This window comes from Perca flavescens, chromosome 1 (assembly GCF_004354835.1).
Source record: "Perca flavescens isolate YP-PL-M2 chromosome 1, PFLA_1.0, whole genome shotgun sequence".
Classification (NCBI taxonomy): Eukaryota; Metazoa; Chordata; class Actinopteri; order Perciformes; family Percidae; genus Perca; species Perca flavescens.
The window spans coordinates 9,293,505-9,317,371 of NC_041331.1; the positions used below are offsets into that span (position 1 = coordinate 9,293,505).

The 23,867-nt window shown below is 38.7% G+C and overlaps 2 protein-coding genes across 3 annotated transcripts in view; both read left to right on the plus strand.

Annotated features, from left to right (window-relative positions):
- Window positions 1-23,867, plus strand: part of LOC114554979 (mucin-5AC-like) — a 108,041-nt gene that overhangs the window by 11,341 nt on the left and 72,833 nt on the right. The window contains exons 3-4 of the mRNA XM_028577102.1: window positions 12,618-12,671; window positions 12,794-13,055. Of these exons, the coding sequence (XP_028432903.1) occupies window positions 12,618-12,671; window positions 12,794-13,055 (316 nt within the window). The remainder of the gene's footprint in view (window positions 1-12,617; window positions 12,672-12,793; window positions 13,056-23,867) is intronic.
- On the plus strand, window positions 12,968-18,759 carry LOC114561963 (mucin-5AC-like). Of its 2 annotated transcripts, none has more exons than XM_028588182.1 (6): window positions 12,968-13,177; window positions 14,353-14,506; window positions 15,433-15,543; window positions 15,742-15,811; window positions 17,612-17,709; window positions 18,673-18,759. In XM_028588182.1, the coding sequence occupies exons 1-5, from the start codon at window positions 13,137-13,139 to the stop codon at window positions 17,701-17,703; spliced, it is 468 nt and encodes a 155-aa protein (XP_028443983.1). In that variant the 5' UTR covers window positions 12,968-13,136; the 3' UTR covers window positions 17,704-17,709; window positions 18,673-18,759. The 2 variants fall into 2 exon arrangements, with proteins under 2 accessions (XP_028443983.1, XP_028444063.1); XM_028588262.1 differs by having other exon boundaries at window positions 14,368-14,506.

Below are 23,867 nucleotides of genomic sequence, written 5' to 3' on the forward strand. Positions count from 1 at the left end.
CTGGAAGAGTACAAGATCTGGGTCTGTACGTCCCAGCGCAATTGGCCCCAGTACTTAATTCAGTAAGTATGTTGTTACCTATCTGGCTGATCTCCCTAATCAACGTGGAGCAATGAAGGTATGGTAGGATGGGCTTCAGGACTTGTATCTCTAACACAGTGACCACTTGAAGTGTGATGTGCTCCTAAACCAAATTTAAGGTCTGCAGAATCTTCCCCCCTGTATCCTATACCTGGCTAGATAGGTGGGACGCCCCTACTCCAGAGCAATATAAAAGAAATATAATTTACAATAACAACTTGGTAGATATCTCAACAAATTATTTATTGATTGACCCTTTTAACTGTCGTAAATTAAACCTAGTCCGATCAAATTCGACTAGTTTCAACTCTGCTATTGCAGGAATTACTCCCAAAAAATAAAATTACATGAAACCAAATAAGGTTCAATGTGACAGAAAAAAAACATATACTTTTCAAAAAAAAAGTTTCTCACTGTAGACAATCCCTAACTGTTTTTAACCGATATTCCACAGAGGAAAATAAACACCAGTTTGCAGTCAACAAAACCCAAAAGCACAGTTTCAGTAAATTATTGACATTTTAACAGAGCATGCTAATTATGCTTAAATGTCCAGCAATCAATAAGTTCAACCAGAATCACTTTTGTTTACACTCACTGTCCCTCCAAAGGTGCAGCTTTGGGTCTGCTGAAAATTGCTCCCAGAGTCTATTGTCCGTGACAGTATTACAGCCTTAGCTGCTGACGCTCCCAGTCCACGGTCAAAGTAGTGAAAAATAAGCCATACCTCAGTCTCTGGTGTAAGTCGTGAACAAAAAAATCCGTGGCGACAGAATGTCCAGAACGACGTGCCGCAGATGAAACCAGGGTGGATCGCTGAGATGGCGTCTGGATGGCAGGGAATCCTAACTCCAATATTCACTCACAGGGTAACGTTCTCTAATGGTGTAGACACATATAGCCGACGGCCGACCGTTGACAGAAAACCCTGTCGATATGATCAGTCGCGTCCCCGAGGTCCAAAAAACTGCCTCGGGACACTACAAAAAGACGAGAGGAGACGAGACGTAATACGCCTCCATAACAGCAGGCGGCGCTAATCTGTAATGTTGCCCAAGAAATGAAAACCGACAGCTGATTGGACAAACAGGTCACATGGGTTGGTTTTCTCCGGATATTCACATAGATATATAGATATTCAGACCTGGGGGGCGGCTCAAGATGGCGGAGAGAGCAGACGCACTGTGAATGGCTCAGAGTAGCAAAGCCTTGAATATCAACAGAATGAACTTTTAACTCAACAACACCCTGAGATATCAGATGTAAAATTGTAGGGAACTTATTATAATAATTCAGAAGCGTGTGAGTGTCCCGGAGCACCTCCTGGAATACGATATATTGCAAACCATAACATGGCTAGCACAAAAGCTAATGCTAAATCGAAGGCTCTCCAAGAACACGACTATGGCGGTCCTGAAAGGATGGAAACTAACACCAGAGGTACTAAAAACATCTTAGCATCTCCTTCTAAACCACCAGCACCACTGAAAAAGTCAAAACCAGACAACGTCGTGACTGCTGAAGCCCATGCTGACAACGCCTCTTACTCTGTGATCCTGGCTGCTGTCGGCACTCTTCAAAGCATGATGCAGGACTTCAAAGCGGAGCTAAAGTAGAACACGCTGACCCTAACCAACATCGTGAAAGCTGTGGAGTTTAACTCTGCCGAGATCAAAGATTGTAAAGAACAGTGCCAAAAGTTGCATGCCGAGGTGAAACAACTGAAAGAGGAGAACACAGTTCTGGAAAAAAGAGCTGCAGAAGTGGAAAAAAAGAGTTGTAGAGTTGGAGTGTTATAAAAGAAGGTGGAACCTGCGAGTAAATGGCTTACAGGAAGGAAAAGACGAAAACACACGACAAATCATCTCTGATATCATCGGAAAGATTGTGCCACACTGGAAGGAGAAGATGGATTTCATCCTGGATTCGGTACACCGACTGGGGCCGAGTAACACCAACCGCCCTCGTCAGATCATCATGCAGTTCACAGGACGCCACTTCAGGGACGAACTCTGGCGGATCACCAAACTTCACCCCGTCTGCAAGGATATCAACATCCGTTTCGCAGAAGACCTCACCAAGGAAGACAGGGAGGCGCGGAGGGCTGTATGGACGAAAATTGAACAAGCAAGGAAGGCAGGACTAAAGGCAGTGTTCCGGGGCCCGCATGCTTTCATTAATGGACAAAAAGTCTCACCATAGACATAACTATCCAGGGCTTTTGTATCCCAAAAACAAGTGAGTTTGAATGAAAACATATTCTCAGGGTTTTGCTGCTATTATCTACTCTTAATAGGAAACCTTTACTGCTGTCTTAAGTAAGTGACTGTTTATTCATATTTTTTGTTTGTTTTTTGTTCCATGTTCAGTCTAAAGAGTAACATTCCTCTAATTTCTGTTAATGCAAGGGGTTTAAGAGACATGACCAAAAGAAAAAGTATTTTTTTATTTTGTAAAGGGAGTCAAATATATTTTTTTTGCAGGAAACACATTCCAAGATTGATGATGTTATATTTTGGTCTAAACAATGGGGAGATGAAGCTTACTTTAGCTACGGTACTTCAAGGTCAGCAGGTGTTGCCATCCTCCTAAATAACTTCAAAGGTCATATTGTTTCCCACATGGCAGATGAATTTGGTCACTGGCTGATTCTTATCATAAACATAGATGGTCTGAAATTCATCTTAGTCAACATTTATGGATATAATATTGGTAGAGAAAATCGAAACCTACTTGAACAAATTAGTTTACATTTAGACAATCTCAAATTAACACACTCAACTGATAACATTATCATTGGCGGCGACCTAAACCTAGTTCATGATGATTTTTTTGATAAGTACCCTTGCAGATACGCTGCAAGTCACCCGAATACAATATTTACGAGCTTTTGCGAAAAACAAAATTTGATTGATACTTGGAGACACTTAAATCCAGAAATATCTAAATACTCCTGGTTTAGCTCAAACCACAATTATAAATCCAGAATCGATCACTGGTTGATTGCAAATCATTTGCTAGCTTATGATATTAGCTCTGATATTTCTGCTGCTCCACTAACAGATCATAGTGTTATTCTACTACAGATCAAACCCAATGGCAACAACATCCACTCACACACATATTGGAAGTTTAACTCCAGCCTGCTCAAAAATAATAACTACTGCCAAAAAATCTAATTATTAATTAAAGAATATGCCAATTCTGAGGAGCTAATAACTGCTACCAAAAAGTGGGAATTCATAAAATATAAAATACGGCAATTTACCATCTCATTCAGTAAAACAATTAAAAAAAGATAGTGAAAAACAAGAAGTAGACATTATTAATCAGTTAAATATGTACTGCAATAAACCAAACCCATCTGAAGACGATAGACAAATGATTTTAAACCTACAACCTAAACTAGATGAAATCTACAGTCATAAGGCCCAAGGGGCGTTCATTAGATCCAGAGCTAAATGGATAGAGGAGGGTGAAAAAAATTCAGCGTATTTCTGTGGTCTTGAAAAAAGAAGACAGGAAAAAAAATAGCATCAGTTCTCTGATGGTTGATAATAATGAAGTCACAGATGAAAAATTTATCTCTTCAGAAATCTGGAAATTCTATAGCCAGCTCTACAGCTCTAAATTTTCTAGCGTGAACTGTCAGAATTTTTTTCAGGACATAGCAAAACATATTCCAAAAATAGAGGATGGCCTCAAACAAACATGTGACAGTCAAATAACAATTACAGAACTTGATGCAGTAATTGGTCGTCTTTCTCTTAACAAAGCCCCTGGATCCGATGGTCTCACAGGTGACTTTTACAGACAGTTTTGGATGGATTTAAGAGACCTGCTGCTACAAGTCTTTACCGAAATATTTGAACAGTGTGCTTCCACCAACAATGAGACATGGAGTTATCATCTCAATTCCAAAACCCGGGAAAGACCCCAGAATTATAGATAACAGAAGACCCATTACACTCAGAAATTCAGACTACAAACTCCTAACTTACATCTTTCCTTCTCGTCTTCAAACAGGGATTTCAAACATTATTGCAGATACACAGTCAGGGTTCTTAAAAGGAATGTCAATCCACAACAATATAAGATTGGTAATGGACATCATTGAGTATAGAAACCAAATAGAGGATGATGGTTTCCTTCTTTTTTTAGACTTCTATAAAGCATTCAACTCCGTGGAGCATCCGTTTATTCTTTCGGCGCTCGAACACTTTGGATTTGGAATCAAATTTAGGAAATGGGTTGGTGGATTATATCGAGATATTAGTAGCTGTGTCCTATTACCTAGTGGTACCACCCCAAGCTTCAAGATTAATGTGGGTATTCCTCAAGGTTGCCCCATCTCACCATACCTGTTCATCTTAGCTACAGAAATGCTAGCAATCTATATCAAAAACTGTAATGATATTAAAAAACTAAATGTACTTGGCACAGACATAATAATTAGCCAACTAGCGGATGACACAACAATATTCTTAAAAGATAAATACCAAATATCAACAACTATTGCCAAAATTGAAAAATTCTCCAAAGCCTCAGGTCTAACATTAAACTTAAAAAAGTGTGAATTGCTGGCTGTACATGACACTTCACTGAAAAACATCTGTAATATCCCTATTAAATCAGAAATCAAAAACCTGGGGATTTACCTCTCCAAGGACCAAAAACAAAGCCAACTTCTGAATGTAGAAAATAAAATTAAAGAATGCAAATCAAGACTAACTATATGGCTACAGAGGGACTTATCAATACTAGGTCGAATTTACCTAACTAAGATGGAGTGTTTATCAAGATGTACTTATCCAGCCTACTCCAATGCCATTCCAAACAATTTGATTAAATCTATCAACCAAATCAACCTAAACTTCATCTGGAGAAACAGACCACATTATATGAAGAAAAGCAATATGGTTAAAGACACAAAGGATGGAGGACTAAAAGTTATTGACTTTGACTGCCTTAATGGAACCTTAAAAATAAATTGGTTAGAATCTTGGATCAAACACAGCAACTCATTTTGGTATTGTATTCCAAAGACCTTATTCAAAAAAATTGGAGGATTAGAATTTCTTCTCAGAGCGGACTGTAATGTTAACAAACTACCTATTTCATTGTCAGAGTTTCACAAACAAATACTCTTGTATTGGAAAATGTTATACATACATAACTTCTCACCCCACACATCTGTACTCTGGAACAATAGATATATTTTGCACCGCAACAAATCTCTATTCTTTTAGGATTGGTATGGGAGAAGCATATGGTCCGTGGTCGACTTAATGGATACCAACGGATAATTTTTAAATTATGAACAGTTTTGCATCAAACATAATTTCAAACCCTTAAAATCAGACTTTACTAAATTACATAAAGCACTACCCCAAGGATTTGTCCTTCTAACAAGAAATATTTTGGCATACTATCCGATACAACCACAATTGGCCCCACTATCAATTCAAGGGTTCTCTATTCTGGATAAAAAATGCACTAACCACTTTATTAGAAATTGTTTTATTGATTATCTTTACCCTAAAATGCATAATAAAAATAATATACTACAAAAATTTGATAAAGTTTCAATCACTAAACTAAGAACAATGTATCTAACACTCTAACATTTCTCCTAAAGTGAAAGAAACACATTTCAAAGTAATGAACAACATTTACCCCTGTAAAGAATTACTGAGACTTTGCTTTGGTATAGATGATAATAAATGTACATTCTGTGAAAATGATGTTGAAACTACGGACCATATGTTTTTCTCATGTAATGTGATACAGACATTTTGGTGTGATATACATACATGGGTTAAGCAACAGATGTCTTCATTCCCAACCTCTTTCTCCTGTGACGATATAACATTTGGATTGATATTGCAAAGCAAGGGTGTTGAGCTCTGTACTAATACAATTGTATGTCTAGCTAAATTCTTTATTCACAAATGTAGAATTATGAAATCCTCTCCCAAATTTTTTTTTTTTTTAAATGAGTTTAAAATGTACTTGAAATCCTTAAAAACTCTGAAAAGTCCTAAAGCACAAAACATATATGATACCCTAAAACACTTCCCAACTGAGATTAATAGCTGAACAATGACTGGAATCCCCTTTTTTTTTTTTTTTTTTTTTCTCTTTGTTTGAATGTTTGAATGTCTCTTCTCCCTTAATAACCATCCTTACTTTTGTTACTAAGACACATGTATATTTCCTGTTTGTATTAAGTGCTGCTCCATCTGGCTATATTTTCCTTGTATCCCACTTTGTTATAACGAGTTTTATGCAGCCATGTTTGTTTGTAAATCTTATTATTTCAATAAAAAAAGCGAGAAATAGGCCATGCAGTTGCTGAATCTGTCTTCATATCAGCTCAACAAAGGTCAGTTTAAAAGATTTTCATCAGATTTTTAGAGACTGTAGTCACCTCATTCCGCTCGTCATTTCCGGGTGAGTCCCGACGGCCCTGCCGCCGACCAGGTCGGCCAAAGAGCTTAACTGGCCGCTGAGTAAGATTTGACAACGCTTCGTTCCCGGCTCTAACCTTTCGCCTCCAGGGCCACACGGAAGGCGGCTGACATCAAACGACTCCGTCGCTACTGCTAATAGCTTCGCCGACCTTTATTCAACTGAGGCAGTGTGTCAAAGTCGACACGAACAGATTCGGCCCTTACTTAAAGCTTAGTAGGCCTAACCCCAACTTGTTGTCGGTCCCTCACACGATAGTTTGGTTCTTTTTTATTCCGTTCAAGCGAGAATGGGGGTCTCCAGTAAACTTCGGCGTACCTTTTTTTTTTTTTGCTCTCCACTTCACACACCCTTGCTTCCTGTTTTTACCCCACCCCCAGGCGCGGATTAATGCACAGGCTTGTGAGGCTGCAGCCAAGGGGCCCCACGTGTGCAGGGGCCCCGGATTAGCCAGACAATTTATTATTATATTGAATTTACTTCAGCGCGAAAAAAAAAGACCCTAATTGGCCCATAAGAAAAAATTATTTTTTAATTGGCCCATTGTTTTTTCAATTGACTCTGGGCTGGCCAAAAAACACTTTAGTCAAAAATATCACATAGACTATTTTTTTCTTACTTTCAAATTGAAATGGACTAGTCCATAACGGTGCGCGGCGCGAAAGAGAAACACAGTGACAGGAGAGCTGGGAAGTACACAAACAGAGACGAAGCTAGCGAGTCTAAAAAAAGAAAAAATACGCCGATAAGTATTTGGCAACGCTGCCAAAGATGACAAACTTTTTTTACGACTACTGTTGGGGATACAGACATGAAGAACAACAGTCCAAAGCGATGAATATGCCGCTACAGCAGCAGCTAGCTGTGAAGTGGCGCTAGGTGAGGATAAGGTTAACCAAGACAATGAAGAGGGCAGTATATCTTTAAACAGCACCCTCTTTGGGATTTCTGCCTGCATGCAGTTTCGGGTGTGCATCTGCCAGGCTAGAACAGTAATAGAGATCATGGAGAAGAAACGCAAAGGAGGTGCTGAGAAGCTGCGTGAGAAAAAAAACGCTGCCAAATGTGTCAAATGGACATGTTTTGGCCAGTAGCAGGACCTTCATCAGCTCCCGTGGCCGATGATAGCGGTGCTGGTGTCGGCTACAGTGACATGCACAGTGAGGAGGAGACTCAGGAGGAGAGGGACAGAGATGAGGGAGTAAGCTACAACCGGCTGCGGTAAACACAACTCCCCTTAAAACACTTAACCCCTTGATAAAACTGAATGGTGGACAAACTGTTGATGATAACACTACAACAATAAAAGAAATAGGCATACTATACTGTATCATTGCATTAGTTTGGCTACATGCGGGGGTATCTGAGTCTTTACTGATCATTTTCTCACCGTTTTATTATTATTAGGCAATATTAGCCTACCTTTCATTCAACAAAGTAGCCTACATCTTAATAATAAGCAAAACACCACCTTAGGGTTCATCAAACCTTAAGCTTGTGCTTGTGCATTTGTGTCCTTAAAGTAGCCAAGATAAACGTTGCACATCATGCAAGCTTTCTTAATGAGAATTGTAGCTTTTCTATCTGCATTGGCAGACAAAAAGTCATGCTAGACCTCTTGAAATTAAAGCACAGGGCCTCTTCAGTCGTGAAATGATAATATATATATATATATATATATATATATATATATATATATATATATATATTATTGTTTTATGATTCATGAGGAGTATACCGTTTTATTATATTAATAAATGGCACTTTTTTGTATTTAATGTGTCAACTCTCAAGGATTCTTCCTTACCCCTTACATGGCGTTAATAGTTTTAAGGAGTAGGAGTTGCTATACACATTCAGGGGAGAGCAAGGAGGGATGGTATTTGTGATCTTATGTGGTGTGCCGGTCTGGGCCAAAATGCCAGGGCCAATTTTTGGTCCCAGTCCGTCCCTTCTACTACCTATAGCTCGGATCCTGCATCTGAATTCTAGAAAAAAATTCTAAAGGCGTGATGATTATGCAACAATATGTAGCCTACATGTTGTGCTGCTGTTTCATTATTGTTGTTAATAACAGTGTTATGTGCTGCTGCTGCTGTTTTTTTATTTTTATTTTATTCACAGTTTAGTGTATTGCACAGTGGTTTGTGTCTCAGTAATGATCAGTGGTGGAATATAACTAAGTACATGTACTCTAGTACTGTACTTGAGTCCAAATGTTGAGGTACTTGAGTCTTTTCTTTTCATGCCGCTTTCTACTTCTACTCCGTTACATTTCAGAGAGAAATATTGTACTTTTTACTCCACTACATTGATCTGTTACAGCTTTAGTTACTAGTTACTTTAGTTACTCCACTACATTCATCTGTTACAGCTTTAGTTACTAGTTACTTTAGTTACTCCACTACATTCATCTGTTACAGCTTTAGTTACTAGTTACTTTAGTTACTCTGCTACATTCATCTGTTACAGCTTTAGTTACTAGTTACGTTAGTTACTCCGCTACATTCATCTGTTACAGCTTTAGTTACTAGTTACTTTAATTACTCCACTACATTCATCTGTTACAGCTTTAGTTACTAGTTACTTTACACATTAAGATTTCTGCACACAAAACACATGTAATTTATAAAATGTGATGTTTGATTCTAAACTAAACTAGCCAACAATATAACAGCCTACAAGTCAGCTGAGATGAATACTATTAAACACTAGTTGATTGACAGTACTGTTTGGTTTGTTTAAAAAATATGAAGATTTTTCGGTACTTTCACTTTTAATATTTCAAGTACATTTTCCTGATGATACTTACATACTTTTACTTAAGTAACATTTTCAATGCAGGACAGTATGGTATTAGTACTTTTACTGAAGTAAAAGATCTGAATACTTCTTCCACCACTGGTATTGATGTTGTGATTTTGCCTCAGTAAAACCAGGTGTTCTGCACTCCTTAGCCTACCTGTTGGTTTATAAAGATAAAAGTGATTAACAGCTTGCTGTTGAACTGTGAATCCAGGGAATTCTGCTGCTTTGCGGTTTAGTTACATTTTCATTGAAATTGTTTTGGTGCTGTGGTGGCAGAGGATAATATCTGGTATTCTTTCCACTTACGTCTCTGTTGATGTTAGTTTTATGATGTAGTTTTCTCATTTTACCTATGTGGTGTGGTGGTAGTTGGTGTGTGTGTGTGTGTGTGTGTGTGTGTGTGTGTGTGTGTGTGTGTGTGTGTGTGTGTCAGTTAAAATTATTATTATTATTATTTGCATGTGGACCATGTATGGCACTAAATACATTTTTCCAGTAAAGCACAATGATTAAATGGGGGCCTCACACAAAGAGCAGCCTAGGGGCCCCTGACCACCTTAATCCGCCCCTGCCCACCCCCCTCACACCGGATAGGCTACCTTGACCTTAACGCTCTACTCCTGATAGGGTGATACACCTGTCACAAGAGATGTGGGGCATTAACTATCTGTACCGTTACACATGTCTGTTACACCAGTCGCTGTCCAAGCAGTGCTGTCTGCCGTGCCGCCTTCAGGGTAAAAGAGTAGGCAGGGGTAGCAGAAGACTGCATTGGCTACGTCACAGCCTGCTAGCCAGGTTTTTCATTCGTACCAATTTTTGGAAAATCCTCGGGTGTAGGATTTCACCCTTTAGTAGAAACCTGTTGAATGATTAAAATTGGTCTGGGAGGTCCTAATTGTTTCGTTGCCAATTTATCTTGATTTGTTCGCCGTCTAAAACTTCTTTCATCTTTGAAAGAAGTTCCTTTTAGTCGACGAATGAATCAAGATAAATTGGCAATGAAACAATTATTGAGCTGCACTGAACGCTAGCCATCTTGACAGTAGTATGTGAATTGATTGACGCTGCTACCCGCTCTTTTCTTAGTTACGTTCATGGTTACGTTACGTAAAAGTGCAAGCCCTCCCGGTACCAAGGGGATAAGCTTCACTTCAGAACTCGAACTTCCTATGGCGCCATTTTGATGCTACAAAGCGATCACCTCCCGTTAGCATCCCACTGACATTTCAATTCATTTTGACGTCACTTTGACAGCGAATAACTTTACATCTGAAGCTTTTAAAGACTATTTGTCCATTGTTTATTTCTAAAGAAACACGACAATGTATAAAAGGCTCCATTACCTTGTACCTCACATTATGGCTCCGTAGCAGACGTTTTTGTAAAAATAGGCTAACGATTGTGTCATAACCACGCGACTTACTGTTGCATAGTAGAGGAATTACCGTGTAGTACAGGAGAAAGTCGCAGGCAGTTTCGACTTACGTTAGCTGTTTAGGTTTAATTACTAATGTTAACTATCATTTTAGTTAGCAATAATTAGCCTGTGCCCATGTTATCTACTTACATATATCTACATTCTCCGTCTCTGCAAGATTTGGAATGATTGAGATTTCTCTTGGCACAGCTACCAGAAGACTTACAACTTTCAGACAGGTTGCTCACGTCACATTTTCGTTGTCTCTCTCAGTTGGAGGCTGCGCAGTAACGCTCAGCGCTCACCGGAAAAGTGCTTCTAATATCCTTCACTGGTCTCCGTCCAGAGCAACGGGATCTGTTGGTCCATTCTTATATACTGTCTATGCCCGGAACCCATAGATAGTATTGAAAGCTCTGATATTTGAAAAAAATTTATTTTACATGAGAGTCTGAGAGACTTCTGGGGCGATTTTCAACCTGACCCCAAAAGGGGCGGGGCCATTTGAAGCACGGCTTTAGCCTGATTGGACATTTAGTGGCAGATCAGACGTCTAGATTAGAACACCGACAATGACTGTTGCCAATAGTATTGGTTAGAAAAAAAATCCCTTCCTTTACCCGTTTGGTAGTGTGTCACCCATATCGCGCTAATGAACACAGCGCCCCTGCTCTAGAGCCTTCTGTCTTTATTTATGTAATAGAAAACACTAAACTAAGGCAGCAGGTGACAATTCAAAATATTAAAACATAAAGAATATAAAACTTGAATAAAACTTTAATACATGAACTCACCATGAACATTATTTCTGCCTGAATCATGTCAGATCGGCAATGGTGATTGTTTAACAATAAAGACAACAACTCCCATGATCCCACTGTCCTTAAAGATGTCATCAAAACCTCAGTGTGGACCTTATTCTTATGTTAGAGTACTCGAGTAGTCTATAATAATTTAATGTGAATACTGGAATATGAAAATTTCTTAAAATGTCAATCCCTAATATGTACCTACCATTTCTGGTTTGAGTCCCACCAAATGACATTAGAAAGAACGCATGTACCGCATTGGCTTCATTTTTCAGACCCGGAGGTTGCCACTTGGTTAATTTGGCCATCAATGTGGACATGGATTCCACACTAGCAGATTCGACATCTTTATTGTCCACTCAGTGGAAATTTTCGTTTGGCCTTACAGACATGCATACACTTAATACTTAAGACTTCCTCTGCCATGTTTTAGAATACATGAGATAAAACAATCAATTAATAAAAGAAATAAGTGGGCCAAACGGCTGAGATAAAAGTATGAAAATAATAACAATTAGAACATCTCTTAAATAGACATTGTAAAAATAAGCGGCAGTCACTAAGTAAGAGATAATGTAGAGCGAGCATCTGTTTGCATGCTCTGTGACCTCACCCTTCATATTAGTTGTTTAACAAGGAGTGAACCAGGGACCATGGAAATAAATGGGACAAGCAGTCCAGCATGAATCACCATGTAAAGCTATGGGATTGCCACTCCCTCACCTGCCACATTAAGACCTTGCCCCCTGCTATAAAGAGCTGGGCTGCTCTCCCATCTTACCTCAGAGTTTCTGTGGATCAGCAAATGGCTATGGCAAACGAGCTGCTGTGGCTGACCCTGTCTGCCATCGTAGCTGCTTGGCACAGCGGTATGTATATTCATTTCCATTAGGCAGCCAGAAAAATATAACAAATGGGACTGTTAACTTTTAACATGTTTACTCATGTGCTACAGCCGGTTTGTGTTTAATGTAGTTTGAGATTTAATTATTGATTACTTGACAAATAACTCTTACTTTTTTCAACAGAGGCAAAGTCTGCTGTGAACACTTTCTCCTCCCAGATTCCGGAAAAATTAACAGGTGAGTTTGTTGGTTAATAACTGTAAACTGTTTTCTTATGTGTGACAATTTATTAATGTAGGTAAATACCTGGGTAAAACATGGCTGCTGTTGTAGTGTTATGTCTGATCTGTTTTTTGTAGGTGTGAATCCCATCCACAATGGCCAGGTTTGCAGTACGTGGGGTAACTTCCACTTCAAGACCTTTGATGGAGATGTTTTCCAGTTGCACTCGACTTGCAACTACGTCCTGACCTCTTCATGCAGGAGCAGTTACAAGGACTTCAACATCCAGATAAGAAGACAGGAGGCTGGCAACCATCACACCATCAAAAACATAATTATGAAGCTGGAGGGTTCAGTAGTGGAGCTCTCAGAGGGCTCAGTGGTTATCGATGGAAAACCGTGAGTTTTTGCTAAAAACCCTAAACGGAAAGGGTTGTGTCCGATTAAACGAGTGCTCCTGCAGCTACAACAGCAAGATCTATGGACTGGGGGAGTCCTACTCCAGTAACTGCAAAAAAATGGTATGATATAGGCTACAGTATATCAGTCTGTCTGCATGTAACAGAACACTCCATAGAATTGCACATATTTTATACATATGACAGGATGGATATGGTGGACCTACGTACCTTAGTGGGATTATAAGTGATTATAAGTGGATGTGAGTGAATATTGGTGTGCAAAAAGTCTCAATTCTGTATGCATGCAAATGCATCAATTCGGCTGCGAAGGAGAGTACCAACGTTAATCGGCGCTGCTCCTGGCGACTGAAATAGGTGTTTTTGTAAAAGGTCAACTCTGTAAATCACCCTGAGTCGAGGCAGAACAGCTGAAGGACATCAGATTCAAAACCAGAGACCATAAGATATGATCCAGTTTCAGTTTTTCTGTGGCCTAATAGTCAATTCAGAGAGTATTGAAGACCACATTTACTCACCATTTTTGGGGAACCTTGATTTGCAGCCCAAATTATTATGGGACGATTCAAATGTAGCAGTGTTGTATTGCCACTGATTTTAGTTAAGCACTTCTCCCAGGAGATCATACATAGTGCGAGAATAGGCGTTTAGGGCTCAGTGGGGGAATCACAAGTCAGTGTAGTATCAAAATGATTTTGAAGCTGTTATTTAAAGGTCCCATGACATGGTGCTCTTTGGAGGCTTTTATATAGACCTTAGTGTTCCCCCAATACTGTATCTGAAGTCTCTTTCCCTGAAATTCAGTCTTGGTGCAGAATTACAGCATCTAGATCCAGTCCCACAATGAGCTTTCCTTAGTATGTGCCATTTCTGTGTCTGTAGCTATTGAGGAGGAGAGAGGGGGGGGGCAAGGTAGAGGGTCGGGGTGTGGCCTTGACCAACTGCCACTTTGCTTGTTTGAAAGCCATGATGTCTCTCTCTCATGGATGGGCCAAATTCTCTGGTAGGGGGGAGGTAACCTTGCTCTTCATGAGCTCATAAGGAGCAAGATTCCAGATCGGCCCATCTGAGCTTTCATTTTCTCAAAGGCAGAGCAGGATACCCAGGGCTCGGTTTACACCTATCGCCATTTCAAGCCACTGGGGCACCATAGGCACTCTGGAGGAATGCATCGTAATGTTAAAAAACCTCAAAGTGAAATTGTCATGCCATGGGACCTTTAAGGTTAAATAGTTACATAATGTTGCTTCAAGATTAATTTGTGTGTGTGCTGACAGTGTGTGTGCTGACAGTGTGTGTGCGAGTGGCCAGTGGACGTGTATGGAGGAGAACTGTCCAGGAACCTGTTCTGTGGAGGGAGGAGCCCACATCAACACCTTCGATGAAAAAGTCTACACCTTCGATGGGGACTGCTCCTATGTGCTGGCTAAGGTAATACAAATCATCATCTGTGCTGTTATACCACACACACTTCTGTCATGGTAACACATGCCTATACCAGCCATCAACCTATCAAAGCTATTAATAATAGAAAGTTGTGATTAGTGTTGTAAGGGAAAAAAAGAAAGTAGAGGTATGAATGTGATCTCTGTACCATCCCATATAATAAATCAGTCTATTTAAAATGTAAAAGGGGAAATCTAATATGTGACACAAATGTAATCACCTAAGATCAAGGCTTGAAAACTGGTATCACTTTACAACTGATTGGCATGTTTTAATAGCTCGCTAACATTAACAAAATAATCAACTAAATATAAGTTATGATATAAAATGTGTGTTGAACATAAGAATAAGTTGATATTGTTTTCTTACGATGACTCATTTTCACTCTTGCCACCTAAAAAGAAGCAAAATTGTTGGATGTTACTGTTTTCAGGTTACATAATGTAGGTATGGTAGGAATTTGGTGTAAGCATTACTAACTTCAAAAACTATTTTTGTTATAGTATGCAGGAATAGAGTTCATTGAATAAATGTTTAGCTGACAAATCCTTTACATTTGAATCCATCCCATAATAATCCGGGCTGCTCTAATTTCAAATTAAATTTCCCAAAAAATGCAGAGTAAATGTTGTCTTCAATACTCTCTGAATTAACTATTAGGCCAACAGCAGAATATTTACTTAACTATATTAGATTAGAAGCCATGCACAACACATGAGCTCTCTGTGTCAATAGATAACCAGTACAATGTAAAAAAAATACATAGAACACGCTTAGATTTAAAAATAAAAATGGGACTGATACATCCACTGATACATCTACTGGTATTCTTTACCCTATACACTGTTATCTGCAGGTATGTCGTTTTAGTTCAGCAGTAGTTAAATGTTTTTTTGTGTTTGTGTGTTTAGGACTACAGTGGATCCCAGTTTGTGGTACAAGGAGAACTGGAGCAGTGTGGACTGACTGAGAGTGAGACCTGCCTCAAGTCTGTTACCTTGGGTTTGTCTGGAGGGGTTAATGTGAGGATGATACACACACACACACACACACACACACAATATATGTGTAATTCAGTATTTAAATATTCCAATCTTGGAACTAGATTGCATCCCTCGCAGTAAATATCAGGTCCACTTTTATTTTATTTTTTTTTATCATTGAACACACTCAGATTGTAAAGTTTTAAATAATAACATCTCATCTCCTTTCATATAAAGGTGATCAAAATCCAGTCCAATGGCAAGGTTTTTGTGAATGGCATCTACGCTCAATTACCCTTCTCTGCTGGTGAGAGACACTCCACTGTACACTATTCACCTTAGACTTTCTCTCTGTCTGTCTGTATGAAGAAAAAGATTTTTCTATATACTTAAGTTACAGTTAAGCTGAATTAGTGAATGAAGAGTGAATCAACACTTAATTTCTCTTCATCTGAAGCTTCTCAGTTCCTAAAGGTTTCATTGTAAGACCCAAAGATATCTGATCTCGTTTAAATAATACCTAAAATCTTTCCTCATGTACATTTATATAATAAACAATTAGAGCTGGTTTCTATACTCCATAGTTTCTGAATTATGTAAAGTGAAATACTGTAAATAAAATATAAATTACTTTATTAATTAATATTAATTTAATAAATTATATTAAAAAATAAATCTTTATCACTGTGTGATGTATGTATATATTGTGGTTGCAGCCACTGCTTTACAATCAAAAGTGTCATTTTTGGACATGGAGCCGTAAAATATATTTGAGCCTTATAATTAGGCTATCAACATTAGTAATATGTCTCAATGAGCATTATCTAAGAATAGAGGCTTTGCTATATTAATGAATGATTCTTTGATGGATTCACAGTCCGTGAACAGCTTTACACGCCTTACTATCTCCTGAGTTGCCAAAAAACTAGCAGCAGTAGTGGAGTTTTGAGATTTGATCCAATTCTTGATTGCATTTGTTGTGCTCTGGCTCTGCTTTCTGCAGCAGTTCCAAAATCGTTTTCTCTCTCTCCACTCCGGCTTAATACTTTTCAACAAATGCAGTGTGCTTGTTCTAGAAACATCTTTTAACATAACTTTTTTTGGATTTGGAATCCATAACTAGTCTATGGAAACTCAAAACCGAGGATTAGGCGCCGTACCGTAGACATAAGTAGGCTAGGATGCACATTTTATTTTACTGAAATGTTATGAAAAGGAAAAATGTAAAAATCACTTTAGGCCTACAACAATGAAAATAAACCTTATTCACTTCCATATAATTTTTTGTCAAAGCCACAGGGAGCCACTGGGGAGAAAACTCACGAGACTCGCTGCCTGATGACCTATCCTAACCTTAACCGTTCAAGGCATTATCATGATCAATGCTTACCTCAACCACCTTGCGAGACTTTTGCAAGTCTTGGGTTACCATCTAAACACAACCATGGGACAAAAACCATGAAATGAGCTGTGTGGTTTAATTCCTGACAGCAGTCAGTGAATATCATTGCCTGTGGCTGTATCAATGACCTTGCTGTTGCACTAGCAACACCTACTGGTCGGCCAGGGTATAGGAAGAGGGTGTGTAAGTGTGTGTTGTATGTTAGACTCTGTTATACTCCCGTGATGAATCCCATTGCTGGCTGATGAAAAGGAGTGGCTGGTGTCCTCTTGTGTCTATGTGAGGTCACAGATCAACATTAGAGTTAACAGAGACAATGACTGCCATGTGCAAAAGAAACATGGAAATGGCACTGAGAGAGATTGGCACTATGTTAGTAATTCCAGGCACTGATATAAACAGCATGAGCTCAGTAATATCACATTTCATGAGAATCGTTAACCAACTTCTACAGAAGCTGATTCTAATAAACATATATGTTTCCACATAATCCTCCCCAACAACTTGACCATCTTAACTGCAGATCTAGCATTATTTGATTAGCCTCTGGCCTGGATAAGAACACAGCTTGCAGAAAATTAGATATTTCACTTTTAATATGCTTAACTGTGAACTGTTTTCCTATCTGATGAATAGTATTTCATTGTCTCCACCCTTCCACCCTTTTAACAAACTCCCATCCTCACCTTTTCTCGTAACCCCTAGCTGGGATCTCCGCCTTCAGAGGGTCCTCTTACTACCTGCTGGTGCAAAAGTCTGTTGGCTCCAGCCAGTCATGCAGCTCTACGTCAAAGTGACCAGTGGTATGTCTATAAAAAAGATCTGTATGTGCCATCAGACATGAAAGACTAATGAAAGCATCCAACAGAACTCAAACAGTGATGGCGTTATTGATCTCAATTGGTTGTTGCAAAATATGTTGGGCATAGGCATATCATGTATGCTTGTTAAATTGTAAAAGAAAGTCAGTATTACAACAAAAACACGTAAATATGCATCAAACGTAAGTGTGAAAAAGCTAGTAAGGATTGTGACATAAAAACAAGTTATCCAATGATGTAGTACTGGTTGCCTTGATATCTTTTTTTGTAATTCTTTGTTTCATGAAGCCAGAAGTGCTTAGTAAATGTTTGAAGCAGTAATGTCAAGCTACCCTAGACCAACAGGAGTGTGTAATATGTATTCCTATTTTCAAGGTTTGATCAATTTTCAAAACATATAGAGAATAATAAAATTGAGAGAATTGATAAAATTTAAACAACATTTTTAATATTTTTATTGATCTTAAAAATGTCATTGATGGACTTCATGATTGGCTGTAATTAATAAAAGAACTGCATGTAAGTGAAAGTTACAAATCCCAAGTGCATAGAGCATATTTCTCTCAAAAGTAGGCAATATTTGCTAGTGGCACAATGTGGATCACTTTCCCCATATTGAATATTAATGTTTTGGAATATGGCAATATTGATTAATATTCAATTATCAGCAGGGCCACACGAAATCTGCGGACACAACATTTTCCGCTGATTTTAAACAAATAAAATAAAAAAAGCACAGAATGTTAATCTCCACTCTAAGCAGAAAAGCTATCTAATTCCGTAGTTTTTCATTCTGGATCACCGCTGAAAACTGATAAACAAAAATCAGCAGATTCCATTTCCCTGCAGTCTTAGTCTGGATAATGGTAGATATCATTTTGATTCTCTGTAATCCCTGTGGGTTCTTCAGAATGATTAATGTTGGTCTGTGTTTTTCAATAATAGAGAAGTATGCCCATCACTGGTGCTCCATGCTGAGTGACCCTCAGGGAGTGTTTGCCTCCTGTCACTCAGAGATCAGCCCTGACTCGTACAAAGAGGTAAGACTCATAGCTACAGATTTGACATATTTCTGTGGACTGTACCTGGACCACTCTTAGGACATTTGACATTACCTCACACTGCACCGCTTTTTTATTTTGTCTCCTCACAGAACTGCATGTATGATAGCTGTAATTGTGAGAAAAGTGAGGACTGTATGTGTGCAGCAGTCTCCTCCTATGTCCATGCCTGTGCAGCTGCAGGAATCCAGCTCACCGACTGGAGGGCGACCATCTGTGGTGAGTAATGAGTTCTTGTGAAACAGAGCCAAATCAAACCTTTGGTATTTTATTTGTATGGAAGCAATGTGAGACCATGATACATTTGTTTTTACCTTGTAGAAACATCTTGCTGTGCTTTGAAACTTGTGCTTTAGAAGGTTTTTACTGTGTTCAGTAGCATGCTTTGAGTAATAATAATAATAATAATAATTATAATAATAATAATAATAATAATAATAATAATACATTTAATTTATGTAGCACTTTTCATAGTACTCAAATACACTTTACAGTAAACATAGCAAAATAAAAACATTTTCAAAAAGTGAAGCAATAAAACCAACACAAAATCAAGCATATTAAAACCAAGTGAAACAATACGACCAGCAACTAACAGTAGATGAAATGTAATATAGTGTAACATCCCTTTGGAGTCTTCTGACATATAAGCTCACTGTTTGATTATGAATAAAGCAATAAGACTATCTGCAGTGTTCTATTCCAGCTTTGGCAGCACAACCAGTTTACAATGTTCAAATGTTGAAACACTATGATAAAAATATCTCTACCAAGCAGGAGTTGAACCATTAACCAGAGCATTATGTAAGAATTCATCTAAACACTGTGCTATGGAGGACACCGTTATTAGTACAGATGGGGAGACAGAGAAAAGAGAGGGTTGAAAAGCTCCACAGATAAAAGACAATCCTGGCATAGGCAGAGAGATCGCAACACTGCAAGAATGCTATTACTCTGAGATTCCACTGGGGAGCGGTATGTTTCCATGGGACCATATTAATGAGCCCTTATCATGGTCCCATGACAACATACCACTCCCCAGTGGACTGTTTAAGTCAGGCTTGAACTAGCAAAAATACTAATGTTTCTACTTTAAGCTACCATTGTACCATCTGAACCCCCACGGTGTGTGACATGTAGTTGGGACCATTGTCCATTTGTCTACAGAGGACACTACACTCCATGAAAGCAGTAAGACAATAAAGTAGGAGTTGAGGCAAGCCCAGCAGTAGAAAGTCTCTCAAAGATTCTTGTTTAGCTGACATTTCTTTTCCAACAATGTTTTTATTGCCCTGTCACTAGCATATAGGGCACAAGATGGCAGCCAACCAAAAGCAATAGAGTTCTAACACTCTGGGGGCCCTAACTAAAACCGGTAGCTGCCTGAAGAGTAAGAAAAACAAATTCAACAACCTGAAACACTACAGCTAAACATCTTGCTGTAAAATTGTAGCACAATAACACTGGTATGGTCCTTTAAACATATTCATGTGGCAGGATTGTGCAACAGTCTCACAGTTCTTGACTGATTCTGTGCTCTGTCTTCCTCAGGGAAATATGCTAGCTCATGCCCCAGCAGTATGGTCTACTCCTACAACGTCACGTCCAGCAGTCGCACCTGCTGCTGCATCAGCACCACAGACCCCAGCTGTCACTTCTCTTTCCCGCCAATCGATGGCTGTATCTGTGCAGAGGGAACCTATCTGGATGACACTGGGAAGTGTGTCCAATCTCAGGCTTGTACTTGTTATCACAAAGGCTCAGTGGTGCCTCCTGGACAGGTCGTCAACAAGGATGGGGTCTTGTGGTAGGAAAATGTTTTTATTGTGTTATTGCAGTGATGTATATGGAATTTGGTAGGTTCAAATGTTACACCTCATATCTTATTTTTAAAGCCCCAATCCATTATGTTGTAATGAAGTAGGCTTATATTAATATATAGAAAATGAAGAGTTTGACTCATACATGAAAAGGCATTTTGTGTGTTTCAAAACCAATCATAATTACAATTACTGACTCGTTGTAGTCCCTCAGTGCGTTTCCATGCAGTTTAAAAACCCAATTATATTTGAGTTAAGGAAATACCCTGGTTTCTCAAAAGCCATGTTACCCAGCCAAAATATGAGTTTCCATAACCCGGTTAAAAGACCTAGCTCCTTTAGTAACTGGGGTATGTGTGTGTGTATTAAGTGTCTAAATCCACTGAGGACTTTGCTATGGCAAGTACTATCAAGAAGACCCATTTCTGGAGGGACAAAGAGACATTACATTTTTTACACTTCATTTAGCTGGTGCCTTTATCCAAAGCCACTTCCATTCACACACTGATGGTGCAGCATAGGGATGATGGTGCAGCATAGGGAAGATTCAAGGTTCAATGTCTTGCCCAAGGGCACTCTGATTTTAGGATTGGTAGGTTCTACCACCTGAGTCACAGCCGCACAAGACACATTTTTTCTTGCTTTCAAAGTTGTTGTGATCTTCCACTCCTTTTGTTCACAGTTGGAATAAGGGCCTTTAGAAAAACAAGTGAATATTTGTTATTTGACCTATTTGTGATATACTGAAAGTTTCCTGCAAGGTTTTATATGTAGGGGAGAGTGGGGTAATTTGTGCCAGGGGGGGAAGTAGTGCCACCCCTTGTTTTTGGAAAACCATAGAATAAATTGGTCATGTGACCACATCATTTTGAAAAGCCATCCATTTTACTCATCCTCCAAAGAAGGGAGACACATGGCATGAGAAGTAAGCACATTTTAGCTCAAAAACAGTTTTTTTCCTTTCAAAGTAAAATTTCTATGATTAAGGTTTTTTGATTGTAGTGTCTGAACAATTATAGACAAGTCTGACAACATTTGACACATGTTTTAGTGCTTTAGCAGGCTACCCAATGAGTCTATAGAGTTAGCATGATGTTAGCTCTTAACTGCTGGATCATGCTAGTTTTTCAAACTTGTGGGTCTAAGGTGATTTGTGCCAAAGGGCCTGGGTTAAGTTGTGCCAGTGATGAAGGAGTCATCCCTCGAGGTGATGTGCTCAAGAAACTACCCACACCCCAAAAACTTGGTGGTATAGCCAGAAGGGAGCAGAAGTGTATATTCCCCTGCAGCATTGACAAGTGGGATGTTAAGTAGTAGGCCAGATCCAGATCACCTAGACGTACATACTCACAGGGGATAATCTGAAGAAGTGAGGATCAGTGTCACAATAGGATGTTTATAAAATTAGCCGAGTCACTTTATTCTTATATGTTACATAGTTGACAGACAGCGTTCTATGTATGTAAACAGGCATTTATTGCCAAAGCCTTTTTGCCTGAAATGATTCACAAATATCACATATTGTGTATTTAAGTTTTTTGCGTTTTCCCAAACTACAAAATATGACTTATTCCAACAGTTTAATAGGGCAACAATATCTAAATAAACCTTAAATTAGTAATTTTATATTGCATTTGTCTTGCTTTCATATAGCATTACAGTTCATAACATTAAAATGTTCTGTTTTACTTTGGAAATCACTGGCACAATTTACCCCAACGTATTCCCCCAAAGGCACAACTTACCCCGCACCAGGGGCAAGTTGTGCCACGAGACCACTTTTTTCCCAAAAGCTATATTTCTGAAACAATTTATTTCAGATCCAAAGTTATTGTTCTCAGGGATGCACCACATCTTGCAATATATGTACATCCTTAAGTTGAAGGCATTACTGTCATGGCTTCACTTTAAAGTCACTTTGAGTAAAAACTGGCACAACTCACCCCACTTTCCCCTATGCATTTTTAAGTTTTTTTTTTTCACTAGCACCTGTAAGGAGGGCAAACTCAGCTGCATTGGAAAGGTTATTATACAGCCAAGTAAGTTTCATAATACAGAATCATCAGATATATAATAGCCTAAAAGTAAGTGCTATTACAGTTGGTATTCACTAGCTGTTACTGGAATTTGTGTCTATGAATGTTGTGGATTAGGAAAGAGCAGGCCTTAATAGATCTGAGCTGACAGTAATCTCTATTTTAAAGTGCATATTATGAAAAAATCACTTTTTCTGGGATTTGGGGTGTTATTTTGTGTCTCTGGTGCTTCCACACGCATACAAACTTTGAAAAAAAAAAACTATCCATGCTGTTTTGAGTGAGATACGGGTTTCTGAATGTGTCCTGCCTTCAGTCTCCGGGAGAGCTGTTCAAAATCTGCACGGCTTTCTATGTCACTAGCCGAAGCGAGGGGCCTAAGGGGCTAACCGTTAGCATGCTAGTGCTAGCATGCTAGCTCGTTCTCAATGGCAAAACACTGCTACAACACACAAACACACAAATTCACTAATCTACAAAATAAATTGTATAGAACTACTAACATGTCCCTGTTCTGCAGGTATTCCATGCCATTCCACAAAAGTCCAGAGGAAATTGACCTGCAGCACACTTTAATTTAACGATTTGTAGCTTAGAGACTGGAAGCACTTTCTGTTACAAGGGGAACTCATTCAATCAAAAGTACTCACTTCCCGTACTCAAGTAGAAGTACAGATACTTGTGTTTAAAAATACCCTGGTAAAAGTAGAAGTACTGATTTAACTTCTTCTAAAAGTAACAAAGTACAGGCTTTGAAATTTACTTAAAATATAAAAGTAAAAGTAGCCTTGCGAATGACCATTTTTTATGCAAAGCTACCTGGACCACACAAATGTTACTAGAGTGCAAGCTGAGAAACTTCATTGGACATGGAACAAAGGCTCTTTATATGTAATTGCCTTAAATGGATGTCTGCCAATAGGCCTAAAACATCACAAATGTGATTATTGTGACAGAGACTGGGACTCCAGGTTAATAAGATTCTGACTGAGTAGAAAGATATGAATTCAGTTGTGATTCTGTGAGAATTCACAGATCCAGTTTCTCTTTTTTAATCTCCTTAAAATTTAAAGGAATATACATGTATGTGTGTGCTCAAATATGGCTTCTTGAAAGAAAAGAAAAGATAAAATAAGAATTACTAAACAGACATTAATTAAGAAGTTCCCCATACTTTTAGAGTTTAGAGCACTTTGCCAGGAGTTATTCTTGATGCCTACTAT